This window comes from Anser anser (assembly GCF_964211835.1).
Source record: "Anser anser genome assembly, chromosome: 18".
Taxonomy (NCBI): domain Eukaryota; kingdom Metazoa; phylum Chordata; class Aves; order Anseriformes; family Anatidae; genus Anser; species Anser anser.
The window spans coordinates 10679387-10693560 of record NC_139739.1 but is presented as its reverse complement, the minus strand read 5'-3'; the positions used below and the strand labels follow the sequence as shown (position 1 = coordinate 10693560).

At 39.1% G+C, this 14174-nt stretch overlaps 1 protein-coding gene and 1 long non-coding RNA gene across 6 annotated transcripts in view; one reads left to right on the top strand and one right to left on the bottom strand.

The window, feature by feature from the left end:
* The window catches only part of BCR (BCR activator of RhoGEF and GTPase), a 98285-nt gene extending 92406 nt beyond the window's left edge, over positions 1-5879 (top strand). For all 3 annotated transcript variants that reach the window (XM_083803842.1, XM_083803844.1, XM_083803843.1), the window contains exons 20-23: positions 673-807; positions 1422-1527; positions 2556-2718; positions 3280-5879. In XM_083803842.1, coding sequence (XP_083659968.1) covers positions 673-807; positions 1422-1527; positions 2556-2718; positions 3280-3369 — 494 coding nt within the window. In that variant the 3' untranslated portion in view covers positions 3370-5879. The remainder of the gene's footprint in view (positions 1-672; positions 808-1421; positions 1528-2555; positions 2719-3279) is intronic.
* A 777-nt stretch (positions 5880-6656) lies between these two features.
* LOC310883504 lies at positions 6657-14138 on the bottom strand. Of its 3 annotated transcripts, none has more exons than XR_014573564.1 (3): positions 14017-14121; positions 11647-11845; positions 6657-9783 (listed from the first exon to the last, which is right to left on the bottom strand). It is a non-coding gene; the product is annotated as an uncharacterized lncRNA (long non-coding RNA). The 3 variants fall into 3 exon arrangements; XR_014573565.1 differs by having other exon boundaries at positions 11703-11845; XR_014573563.1 differs by lacking the exon at positions 11647-11845 and having other exon boundaries at positions 14017-14138.
* Positions 14139-14174: the final 36 nt, after the last annotated feature.

The following is a 14174-nucleotide window of genomic DNA, read 5'->3' as shown; positions in this document are numbered from 1 at the left end:
TTCATTCCTGTATTTTCTTTTCAACCCCCCTAAGCTACTAAAAACATTGATTTATGAATCCTCAGTAGTGCAAGTAAAGTAAGGGTGTTTCATATTTTGAAAAACAACTTATGTGCATTTACATTAAATGGTGTTTTGCACTAACCTTCATTAAACCCGCACTGGCTCTGCTGGTTAATCTGTTTGTTTTTGGCAAAGGAGGTGGTTTTGTTGTTCTTAATAGCATCAGAACTGAAATGCAAGCCCTGAATTGCCTGTGTTCTTTAGCTACACTCAGTGGGGAGTTAGACAGCCTCAGAGTCTCTTATTCTAAGCTGTTTGAGGCAGGGAATTGGAATAACAACTGTGGTCATTAACAAGAAGTTGAAGTGCATATAAATACAGTCATGCAGAGCCTGTTCCAGATCAGGCCCATTGCTGGCGCAGCATAACTAACCCTGGGTAGTGTGAACTTCCCTCTAGTTAACTTTAAGCTGGAAATTGTTTGCAGTCATTTGTGCAGCACTTCTCAGTTATCAGAAGTTAGCTCATTTAATCCGGAGAAATGTAAACAGGAAAAATCTCAGCTGTTTGGGCAAAGACAATGGATAAACAAAGAGAGTCAAAGCAAGCAAAAGAGTGAATGCAAGACCAGCAGTTTATTTACCCTACTTCCCCTCTTCCCTCTTTCAGATAACAAGGATGTGTCAGTGATGATGAGCGAGATGGATGTTAATGCCATTGCAGGCACGTTGAAACTGTACTTCCGAGAACTACCTGAACCACTCTTTACCGATGAACTGTACCCCAACTTTGCGGAGGGCATTGGTAGGTAGTAGCAGAAATAACCCTTGATAACCAGCATCTGTGTTAAAGACACTCTCCTGTAGGAGGCTGCTCCTGAAGCAGTACAAAAAACATATTGATAATGTTGGACAGAAGCCTGGAACAAGCTGTAAGGGAAACGAAAAGGAGCTCAGAAATGAGCTCTGGAATGATGTCTTGCACCAGGTTTGATGATGGGCAATCACCATGCTTTTTTATAAGTCGAAAATGTCCAGGTTTCTGAAGGGTGGGTTAAGAATAGAATGACAGCCTACTTGTTGAGGTTGTGCGTATTGGTTTTTCCTCATTCGGTCTTCCAGGGAAGTCCTTTTTGGAGGGGATATACCTTGCAATATATTAATGCAGGGGAAAACATCCTAATGAAAAGATCCTAATGAAATGTCTGAAAGCATTTGAACTGCTTGAGGGAAAAGGATTCTCTTTCTACCCCTCTAAGAAATAAAAGGAAAAGATCCAGTGCAACTCTGACCTTCCAACCCATGATGCAAGTACAGTCCATTCAGGACCATCCATATCTGTTGGTTTGGTAAATTATGCAGTCAGTCAAATTCTCATTCACTGCCTACGGTGATGTTTTATTATTTTCTGTCTTGTAGCACTTTCAGATCCTGTTGCAAAGGAAAGCTGCATGTTGAATCTATTGTTATCACTTCCAGAACCCAACCTTGTGACATTCCTTTTCCTTTTGGACCATTTAAAAAGGTAATATTTGGATCCTTTAAATACCTATTTAATGCATAAAACAACCTTATTTTGGAAAGTGGAGCCTGTTCCTTGAACATACACTGAATCAGGCAAATAAAGAAGCATTTGCAGATTTGCTGTGAATGCTCATCAGGTAACTATTGTCTCATGCTCGTTTAGTGAAGCACTAAATCTTGAATTCCATTCTCACTGAAACCAGAAAGATTAGAACTGAAGGAAAGGGGTAATAAAAAAGTCTCAGGGCTTATCTAGTGCAAATGCAAATTCCTGTTGCAATATCTCTGCAAAACTGCACCTGCATCTGGAAAGGTTTTAGTGTAAACTGGGAAGCTTTGTCTGTGTTTAAGGACTTGTGAGTCCTGTCTCAAAAGGTGTTGCAATCTAACATGGTATGTCTTTACAATTCCAGTTTTGTCCTTCTGCTAACTGGAGTTGTCAGTTCCATGCTTAGACTAGTCTTTCTGATCTTGTCTATGTCTTTGTAATTTGGTTGTAACTGTGAAAAAAATTTCCATGCGTTTGATAGTAATAAAATAAATGTGTTTAATATATACACAGCATTTTAATTTACATTGTATTGTACACACCAGAGACTGTCACTGCAAAGATGAGAGATGATCTTGTAACTGAGGTTCTGGATTAAATTCCAGGAAATCTGGGTTTGACTTGTTTCTGCTGCGGACTTCTGTGCCCTTAGGTAAATTTTTTACCCTATGTGCCTCAGTTGCTCACTTACAAAACTGGCATGAAAAACATTCCTTTATTCCTATCCCATTTTTGTCTGACCAGACAATAAGCAGCAGTTTCTTTCCCAAGTAAGCTGTGTCTGTAGAATGCCTAAGACTGTGGCTGTCAGATCAAAGAAATGCTTATGCATACAGTTAATTTGGGGACAGAGAGAGTGCTTGCTTCAACGTCTATACCAAAAATTTTTACAAAAGGAATAAATATGTTTTTGTACTTAAGAACACTTCCAAAGTTAGATATTTATAAAGATCCACCTTGCCTGTTTTTTCTTCTCCTAGGGTTGCTGAGAGGGAAAGTATCAACAAGATGTCCCTGCATAATCTTGCAACTGTCTTTGGACCAACTCTGCTCAGACCTTCAGAGAAGGACAGTAAAATTCCTGCTAACCCAACCCAGCCTATAACAATGACTGATAGTTGGTCACTAGAAGTCATGTCCCAGGTAAAATGCTAAATGTGCTATTGAATATTTTGAAGACAGTAGCTGGGAAACTGCAGTCCTCTAGAAAGGCGTAGTTCAGCTGTCTTTTTTGTTTCAATGAAGGTTTTTCATGCACAACTTTCACCTCAACACAGACATTTTAGACTGTTTATAGAACTGTGTTTTTTCAGGCAGTTCAGTTTGCATCTGTACAAATAGAGCTTTACGTGAAAAAATGTCACAACACACACATCCTGCATTCTTTGTTAGCGCATAGTAAGATTGTTGAGAACTGTCTCACAGTGCTGTATTTCTAGCCTAGGATAAAAGGGATGGTCTGTTTTTTTCCACGATGCTCCTCAACACATAAGCCATCTTCACTGATACACAAAAAAAACATCCTTGATAGATTCAGCCTTGGCCCTTGCTTCTTCTGAAGGCAGTGCAGAGAATTGGAGCACAGAGCTGTTAGCTCATCAGCAAGTTTTGCACTTTCTTTATTGAGTGATAGCAAATCCAAAATAGCCAGGATGAGAATGAGTTAAAAGGGTTTTATTTTTACCTCTTTCATTCTCTTTCCAGGTTCAAGTCCTTCTGTACTTCCTGCAGCTAGAGACCATCCCTACCCCAGACAGCAAGAGACAAAGCATTCTCTTTTCCACAGAGGTATAAACGCCTGTGATACCAACAGGACTCAAAAAACTGCTCTTGGCATAAATCTGCCTCTCCGGAGAAAAAGAAGACTGGTGTTTCTTCAGACATTTCTGGCCTGTTCCTGTCCTGGGGAATTATGGCCCTCAGTGCTTCTGTTGTTTGTTAACCAGAGACAAGCTGAAGAGAAAGGAGAAAAATCTCTACTTTTGATCAGTAGAACCAGAAAGAATTGAACTGGAGATAGAGCTGTGCGGAATCTCCACTAGAAGGAGCAATAGACACTTGAACAAATGCACCACAGAGTGTGGCTGTTATTCTTGTTGGAAATGTGACAGAAGGTATTCCTCATTTTATGGATTTATCATAAAGAAACTTCAAGATTTCTACTGGACCACTTGATAGGATACCCTTTTTTGGGTGAGGGGGAGTTAAAAGATCTATCACAACTGTGTCTTTAATAACTGCTGTTTTTAAAGTACTGTTCTAGGCCACAAAAATAGCATTGCTTTGCAAGAAGAGGAGAGAAGGGAAGGGTCTGGGATCTAAGATTACCTCCTCAGAAATTCAAGTCTTGATTTGAACAGGGTTCTAAAGAAATGGAACAGTTTTGCATACAACTAGAACTTTTTCTTTTTTGTCTTGCCCACCCCCTCCCCTGCAAATGTTTATACAAACTCTAGGGAAGGAGATGCCCTGCTCTCGCCTATGTTGCACTTCAGATGTTTGGTTGGGGGGGGGGTTAAGGTACCCAGACCCAACAATGTTACAGTATAAATAAATACAGCAAATTAAAGAAAGGCAGGGAGTATTTGAGTCGGTGCTTTGTGATTGTGTTGTTTGTTTGCATATAAAAGCAGGAGCAATACTATCCAGAGAGGATTGCTGAATTCCTTGGACCCTGCCAAACTTAATGAAAATTAATTGGGAAGGCTGTTGATTTCCAACACTCCAAAGAAATTATGTTATCATTGCAAAAATAATTGAAGCATTTCTGGACAAAACAAATTATTAGTGGCTATCAGGTTGGCTGGCTGCTTACTCCAAACTTCTGTCATAACAGCTTTTTATTTGTTTGTTTTGATACTTGAATTTTTGGAGGCTTTGTACATTGCTTCTACAAGAGTCTTTTTCTGATAGATATAAATACTTTGATAAAATATGTCAGAATGTACTTTATGGACAACCTAGCCAGTAGCATGCATGTGTGTATTCTTCAGAAACTTCAACCTTGTTTTAAATAAGGGCAGGGACGAAATTTCTGTGGAACTACATACAGCAGTACAAAAGGTCTAGCTAAATACTAGCTTTGAGTTTTCCTGCCTAACTTGGTCAAAGCCATGGGGGTTACATAGGCGTAAAGGGCAGCAGTATTTGTCTAGGGAATTGAAAGCATAATCTAATTGCTTAATCCAGAGCAAAGTATTCTGGCTATGAAACAGTTGTGCCAAACATCTTGGGGGAGGTGGGAATTATTACATTTTCATAAAGTACTCCAGCCCCCTTTACTTCCTACCCAGTTATGCAGCATCCAGTTAGCGGCAACCATCCATCATCCTGGCAAGAAGAAAAGTGCAGCTCAAAGATGAGGAAAGGAATCAGCAAGGGAAGAAGGAGGGAGGGACGGATTTTGAAAGAAGTAATTGGTATAGTTAGGTTGTCAACATCATTTGAGTGGAAATACCATGAAGAAAGCAACCCTCGTTATGCTGAATTTCACGTTTTCTGATGATGAGTAATCTGCAATCTCTCAATTAGAAAAACAAAACCCAAAACAAACAAAAAGAACAACAATATAGTAATAATAATAATAATAATAATAAAACAAACAAACAAACAAAAGAGTCTTTCAAACAAATGGAAAGAAAAAAATAATGGAAGGGAAATGGTTTTGTAGTCAATGTAATTCTGACTGCTGCATAATATTAGAAACTATTGTACTGTGAAGTTGCAAATTCAAAAAGGAACAAATAGAAATTCCAATTTTGTGAGTATATCAACATTTTGCATGCTTTGTAAGGATCCTTATAGGAATTTAATATTGCTTAGTATCCCTTCTTAGGTCTGGGAGCAAACTTCTTCGTAATGTAATGTACAACTAGAAATTCCTTCTCTATTGTATGTATTTCCACTACATTCCAACTTCTGAACCCAGAAAACAGAAAAAATGTTTATAGTAGGAGGTGCTTTTTGGGGGAGGGAGGGAATGAAGGCAAGGAAACTTGAAGGCTTAAATTTTTTATATTTAATTTCTTTTTGCCTTTTTGAAGGTAAAAATTAGTCACAATCTTGCAAATTTTTGACTTAAGAAAAGTCATGCAGACCAGGAAACCATGCTCAGTGGTTTGGGTTTTATGTATTTGTTCTCATTTTTCCATAGCAGTTCTGTAACAATCCTTTGACTGCTAGCTGCATACCTACCCATTCCAAGCTGTTGTTTGGTATATTTGACACAGTAGCACTGTTGTTAACTTCATTAAAAAGAAAAGATAAAAATAAAAATTAAAAAACACAAAACAAACAAAAAACAACAAACTACACCAGGTGGTTGGGTGATAGCCTTTTTCCTTTTGGTGTTTAGAATTTGTGGCTGCTCTTTGCAGTGTTGAAACTGGAAAGCAATACCATAATGACTGTGCCAATTTACTTTTGCCCAACTTTTTAATTTTTATTTATATAGGAAGTTAATTTTAATATTAAATTACTGATCTATAGTATGTAACCATGAGAAAATAGCTTTTGCTTTGGTTACTGTTACAGGTTGTTGCTTTTAGTCTCTCATTACAATGCTCAGTTCTAATGTAACATTATCTAACATGCAGGCATGTGGATCAGGGAAAAAAAAGTTAATTTAACTTAACCCATTAATTATTTCTGTTAAGTATGAATATGTTTTCCCCAAAGCTGGTAATTTTGGGCTGGAAAAGATAGCACATCTTACTGCTAATGATGGAATCATGGACTGATTTGAAATATGAGAATTGATTTCTTGAATTTCCTTTAATTTTGCAATCAAGCTTTTTCAAACAGACTTATGTTTTCAGAAATCAAGAATCTCCAAAAGGCTTTTCTTTTCCCAGGGATGTTGTGGGTGTGCTTTTTTTTTTTGAACTTTGTTGTGGTTTTAATAAGCCTTATCATATTTAAACATAAAGGGACTTGCAACACTTGGCTTTAGAGAAGGCCTTCTGATTTCTATGCTTATGTATTCGCTTGTGAGTTGTGTCAGAAAACCTAACTCTTCCTTTTTCTGCATTAAAAGGTACAATATAACATATGAGCAAACTAGCAAAACATTACCCTTTAAATGTGCACTGGAAGTTTATATTCGCTCTGATTCTAGTGTATTGGAGAGACCTTTCTAAAAATGTAGCTTTCAGCTACGTCAATGTGAAACATTAAAACTTTCAACCAAAACTTTTCAGGTGATTAGGATAGTCTGTGTATCTCCAGTTTAAGGAGAGGAGTAAGCATCCATTTCCTGGCATTTAAAAACTATTTTAAAACTCTCACAGATTTTTTTTAACACTGAATGTGTTTTTAAATTAAAAAAAAAAAATAAGGGAAAGAGTTTTAAAGATGGTCAAGAAATAACAATTACTAGGTCAGTCTCAGCTTTGTGTGTTATGTGTGCTTTTTATGGGAGGAAAGTGTCTGAAACCAAATCGAAACACATCCATTAAAATGCTGCTGGTGTTCTTTATTCTTGCACAATTTTAACAAGTTGACGTAGTAGCTAAGCTATTTCAGGCTGTATTTTAATGCTGCTATTTTTTAATGTATCAGCTAAGGGTGAAATACAGCAGTGCATTCACTATATTTGCTGATGCCCACTGCCTGCCTTGATTGTGACTTCCACTTGCTAATCGAAGGCAATCAGCATGCACCATATGAAGCAAAACTGCAACATTTTTTGTTGGCCACTAGGTGGTGGAACCACAAAGTATGTTTATGGGAGATGCAGTATTTTTACAGTTTATTCTTTTTACCTGTTTTAAAATGTGTTTTACAGTTGTTTATGTTAGTTTTCTATGAGTTTATTTAAACAAATGTACTGTTCTGTAAAGCATACATGGATTTCCAAATTTGCTTGTCACCCCTGTATAACACTGGAAGGCATGACAACATGTTCTTTATCTTAATGTGCCATTCTTTCAAGTATGTATAAAATGTAAATCGACCAACATGGCTTTTAAAGATACTTAAAATATGATGGGAAAAAACAACAACAAACCAACCCTCTCTGATTCCTCACTTGTTAATCCTTCCTTTTGTTTCAGTGCTTGTTGATCTACTGAGGCAATACTGTACCATGTGGCATTGTTATTATGAAAATTTTAGGAAGAAATGGAAAGTCTTGTAAGAACGGCCTCTACCCATTCCCTTTTGACTTTATTTCAAGAATACAGGGACTTGCAGTAACAGAAGATTCATACATTCATGCTAGATTTAAGGGATTTGCTTCATTCGAAGAAAAATCTGAAAAGACAAGTAGATATGATCAGACAAATCAAATTTTTGGTGTAGTTAGTAAGTCAGAAACTTGTTCATTCCCTTTTAAATTTGTAGTCCAGGTATGTTTTTCTTTGTAAGCTTTGCTAACATTCTGATAGTACTGTAGTCTGAAAAATAAATCTGATACTGTCCGCTCCCTTTAACGTAGGGTGGTACGTGCAACTGAGATGCTGGAGCTTTCAAATGAGTATTAGCAATTCTCCATTCTGAACTAGAATGAAATGAATGTTCAGAATTAAGTACATGCATCATCCTTAAAATCAACAGAAGCTCTAAACGAAGCACAACTGGAAAAAAAATATAATTAGGAATCACTTGGATTACATCGTCTGGAACTGTATAGAGCACAAATTCTCCTTTCAAGTTACAGAAGAAGGCCTGTGCCCCAGATACTGTGAGCAAAGACTATCTTGCCAGTAAATAAACATTAATATAGGAACGCTAGGAATTCAGCCACTGTAGCCTCCCAGTTCTGACGTGTTGCAATCCCTTTCTTGCTACTGAAAATTCACAGTTCAGTGCTAAGAAAGCAAAGCTTATCACCTGCTCTCTGCATTTTTTCCCCTGTGGAAATAGATAGGGAAGAACAATAGAGTCCATGTATTAGCAAAGGTGAAACACCACTGCAAAGGAAAATGCTAACAAAACCAGGAAGTTATACTATAGTTTAAGCTAAAGTCTGCTTCTGGGCTGCAAGTCTAGGATACCGCAACATACTATAGTGATAAAATGGTTGAAACAGAAGGACCAAAGCAAACAGGAGCGTATGTGTTATCTTGATTCTCCTTCACTAGATTTAGGCCTTCTAGGTGAAGCAAATACATAAATTCTACTGCCAAGAATTAGAAAATTATTAAATGGCTTAGTTTGCCGCCACTGTTGATTCTTCTTGTGTTTCCATGTTATAGCAGAATTGGAGGAGACAACTGTAAAAGCATGCAGGGGACCCATGTAAATACTTGCCTCGTCACTTACTTTCTACTGTCAGATTTCACTTTTCAGTAGGAAAGACCCCCTCCTTTTCCAAGCAACCATGTCTTCTATTCTGTGGAAACAGCCACCGCAGCAGGAGGTTCAGTTTATAGCAGGGCTATTCCTTAAGGAAACTAAAATATTTCCAGTCTTCTGGTTCAGAATGTACCAAGTACTGCTAAAGCTCTGGGCTTGTGCAGGCCTGTTTTGCAAGTATAAATAAGATTCTATTCTTTTCACCTGTTCAATTAATATGATTACAGAGTGCCCAAGCCTAGCAGAAGTGTTTGCTTTACTGCTTGGTTGTGACTGCAGTCACGCTCAAATCATCTTGTCAAAATTATTCATCAGAATGGAGAATTATTTTTGGATTTTCCACAATAACTTTTGTTTGCGTAATAATTGCAATCTCTTTCCCCAATGGTAAGGTGTTCTGAGATTCCAAGGCATTCTACAGATTAATCATTTCTCTAATCTGCAAAATGTTACAAGACCAGTTTATGCCACCGTGAATGTATGGAAGAGAATATAGCAGCTTCCCGCAGATAACCCAAAAGGAGTATCGCAATGGGTGGAGCCCCTCCAGTGAGCAGATGGCCTTGGTCCTTAGAGGCTCGCATCTCCCCTGGGGCAGTTTGAGTGAGGCCCAGAAGGCAATTATGGGATAAGACTCATCCAGTTCCTTCTTTATAGTGCCTAATTGAATTATCAAAATCAAGTCTACATAGACAAGCTCAAATTTCCTCCATTTCAGTCCCATTTTGGGAGAAATTGGGACTACGCTAATTTCAGGGATCACAGAAGTTGCTGAAAACTGATGTATACCTTAAGAATCTCCCATATGCTAGTAATGCGATGTAAATGCTGCCATAGCAGAAGAACATTGCTTCATAACAGCCTCTTCCAATGTATTCACTCCCTGGTCTCTTCTTTACTGCTTCTCACAGCCTAGGAGAAATCTTACATCAGGCTTCAGAGTAACATGCAAAAACTTGTAGAATTGCTAAGTAATTTGGAATCCTGGATAAAACTTACCTGTGCAGGAACAGATCTTTCAAAAGGTGGGATATCAGTACTAAAAGTGGTAATGAACTATCCAAGGCAGCAAAAAGAGGGTAAGGAATCTTCCTGTTGGATGACTGAGAACACCACAATGAAATGGTGAATTTAAGTACGAGCTCACAGCAGGACACTGTGAAATGTTGTCCTTTCTGTGTCTGTCTAGCTAAAACCATGAAACTAAGCCTTCTCTTGCCTATGTAGGTTGTGTAGTTTGTTCTTATCTCTAGTATTACAAGTGTTTATAATCCATGAAGAATTCCAATGAAAGGAGATAATAAGACTATTTATTTAAATATAAATACAATTAAATTATATAATTAGTGCTAAATTATCAGGTGTAGAAGAAAAGCAACTTGTTATTGTTTGGATAATTTTGGATTTCTTCAGAGTTAATATTGTTGGCATTGTTTTAACTCTACCATGTTACAGAGTCTGTTTTTGACATTTTATACTGCTGTTGTCAGTGCTTCAGTATCATAGTGCTCTGTTTTTGAAAAGAAAACCTAATCCTAATAGCTTAATCCTGAAAGGTGTTGAAACAGTACTGCTAAACATCTTTCAGTTTAGGCCCAAAGAGAGGAAAAAAGGAAGGGGGAAAAAAGGGGAAAAAATAGTAATTCAGGATTATTTTTTTTTTAATATTCTGAGATAAGTGGTAAGAAAAAGGGACACAAAAACTGTACTTGGGGGAAAAAAAAGTCTAAGGCATTTGTAGCCTTTCTTTGTACACAATGTTAAATAAAATCTCCTGTACCTGTTTGTCAGGTTCTTTGGGTCTTATTTAATTAAAAACTGGGCCTACATTAAACTGAATGTGTCAATTGCATTTGATTGAGTTTGCTAGAGGTAAGGAAATTACCACTGGTGTTTCAAAATGAAAGCTATTTTATGTTTTACAAGGTAAAAGCTGTCTTACTTAAGTAAAAGCTACAGGTTAGTACAGGGTCCTTGCTGAATTAAACTAAAGCAATTATGACATACACAAACAGCTTGTGTGGAAGGGAGGAAGTAGCTGGGCAAAATGATACGTTATCAGGTCTGTATCAATCCTTTTGTAGGAGTATTCCCTCAAAATGCAGCCAGTCTCAAACCCCATCACTTTACATCTTTGTGCAGAGCATGTTAGCTGTAGTTACATATTTGCTAAGAAATCAGCTTCAGCCTCTGGTTCTTTAAATGTTACATTAAATTAGCATTTGGTAGTAACCAATGTGGAAATTTAATCCGTTATTTAAATCAACTTCTCTCTGTGCTTTATTTAAATAAAATGTTGTTTAAATAATTAATGTAATTAAAGTACAGTTATGTTTTAATAAAGTCCAAAATTAGTACAAAATATAAACCCCTCTAAAATAAATATCTGATTGAAAGTTCATAAACTGATTCTCATCCAGTTGGGATCACAAGGTCATGTCTCAAATGCAACATCCAAATTAGAGAAAAAAAAAAGTTGTTAAAGCTACACTGAAATGAGATGCAAGTCAAGAAAAAATGCGTCGTGCCCACCCCTAAATTGGGAAAAGAAGGGGAAACTCAGAGAATATTACTAATACTTCCTGCCCATGGTGTATCTGTGTAATATAATTTCAAAACAGTTTTCACGTAGCTTCAACGTGGAATTGTTCTGCAAAATGACCCTCACTCAATTAGAAAGCTTATCTCTGTAGTTCTACCACACTGAATGTTACCAGGATACCCCTGAGCGAGCCTGGAAGGTGTTGCGTCCTGCCCCTAGTGCTGGCTCCTTACCAGGGTCTTTGCTTACACAGCCATGCTCGTGCTGCATTAAACTCTTCACTGATTACCAGGTGGGTGCTTCTCAGCTGCTCCTAGCTCCTTTCTGCCATCTGAAGACCCTGGGTGAGCAGCACAGCTACTGGCGAAAGCTGAATCTCAGGGCACAAGCTTGAGGAAATTCAGCTGGTAGCCATTTACAGTAACTGCTTCTCTGTAACAAGAAAGAATTAAAACTTCAGGGTGCAAAACAACACAGGAGTGCCTAACTGTGGATGTTCTTGCAAATCGCTGCAGAGTCCACTCCCAAGCAGGTGGCTTTTCATTTTCCAGGCAGCACTTGTATTGCTTCCCGTGGCTCTGAGCAGGTTGCCCTGAGGTAGCCGCTGCTCAGAAGCCCTGCAGCATATAGCTATCCGTCTGAGACAGGATCGGCTGTACCTGCCCTGCTCCCGAGAGAGGCATTTGTCTGCTCTTTGTTAGAAGCCTCCAATTATGGAGATTCTGTAATCCTCTTGGGCAATCTAATCCACTGCATAACTACACTGAGAAAGTTTTCCTAACAGACAGTTGGAATGCTCTTGAAGGATACAGTGCTGCAGTATTATTATTTTTATTTTATTTTATTTTTCAGTGTCCTTTTAAGTTCCTGAACTAGATATTAGGTATATGCATTGTCATTTAGCAGCTTGCTCATTCATTCATTGAGCTGAATGAACCACGTTTTGTTTCCTGCTAGAAAACAGAAAGCAGAACTTTGCGGGCTGTGAGAAATACATTGCACAAAACAATTACAGACATTTTTCACGTTCCCTAATACAGAAGTAATGCTGTCATTGGAATCATAGACTCATTTAGGTTGGAAAGGATCCTTAAGGTCATCAAATCCAACCATCAACCTGACACCGCCAAGTCCACAACCAAACCATGACCCTAAGCCCCACATCCACACAACTCTTAATTAACCCTAGGGATGGTGACTCCACCACTTCACTGGGCAGTCCGGTCCAATGCCTCATCCTCTCCACAAATTCTTCCTAATACACAATCTAAAACTCCCCTGGCACAACTTGAGGCCATTTCCTGGCATCCTATTACTTGTAACCTGAGAAAAGAGACTGCCCCCTACTTTGCTACAACCTCCTTTGAGGTGGCTGTGGAGCAATGGGTTCTCCCCTCAGCCTCCTCCAGTCTAAACAACCCCACTTCTCTCAGCTGCTCCTCATACATCTTGTCATCTAGACCCTTCGTTGTTTGTCTGAATGCATTCCAGCACCTCAGTGTCCTTCTCATAGTGAGGGTCCCAAACTGAACACAGCACTCGAGCTGTGGTCTCACCAGTGTCACGTAAAGACAATTACTTCTAGTCCTGCTGGCCCCAGTAACCCTTAGGATTCATTCCAAAAGCAGAAACACAGAACACCAGTTTTTGGAATATGTCATGGATCAGAAAAACCTACGGGAATGGCACTGGTCATATCGTTTCAACCCCAAATGGGAAATATCACTGAAGTGTAAAGGAGCTGTTTAATGTCAAACAAGCAAACCACGTCCATGCAGCAACCTTCCAAGGGAATCCCTGCCAGCTAAGGAGGGGCAGATTGAGAGAAATGGATTGGGAAGGGCATCTAAATAAAAGACTGGTTTCATAAATAGATAAATAGGAATGTTTTCCTCACAAAGTAAATCAAACTATGTTGTAACATCTGGAAGCAAACATCATCTCAATTTTAAAGGGAACTCTAATGAAATCTAGATGTCATTTACTTTGATTTACAATATTAAAAATTAAATTTTACCCATGATAACAAGGGGACTGTAAATTATACTTGTCCTCACCGATCTGCAGCACTATGAATTCGAGGAAGGAATGTACCTCAGGGGAGAGGCTGTGATGCAATCTTGTACCAAAGTGTTTCTTTTGATAAAACAGCTGAATTGCTGCTGGGAGAGAGGCTTTACACCATGGTCTGAGCTAAACAGAACTCCTGAATGGGAAACTTTCACGGCGATGTGTCCCATCAGCACATTTTCTTAGTTGCTGTGCTCATACCGCTTTCCAGCCAATGCCTGTAAATACAGACCGTGCTACACCTCCCACCAAAGCGCCAACGCTGTAATTTGAGTTTATGAACTGCAGCCACTCGGTATTCACAACAGCCAGACGTCCCTCATAGCCATGAGCCACAAACGTTGGCCTTTAGGAAGGAGCTACAAGCCTCAAGTTCGCGTTCACACAGCTCTTGTAATCTGAGGAGACAAAGCCATTCCCTACAACCGCCTTCATTTACTCCTCGCTCCAAGGGAAGGCTGTAATTAACGCAATTAACGTAATTCTGTCCCGTCGGGCTAGCTCAGGGTGAAGCCCCCAGACCCCCTTCCCACCTGCCCCTCAGGCGCGGCGCGAGACGCCTCATCGCCCCCTCCCTCCTCAGGAGGCGCGAAGCTCGCAGCGCGCATGCGCCGCCCCGGACCGCGCGCCCCCTCCCCTCCAGCCAGGGCTTGGCGCCGGAGTGGGGGGGCAGTGGGCAGGAGGGGAGGGG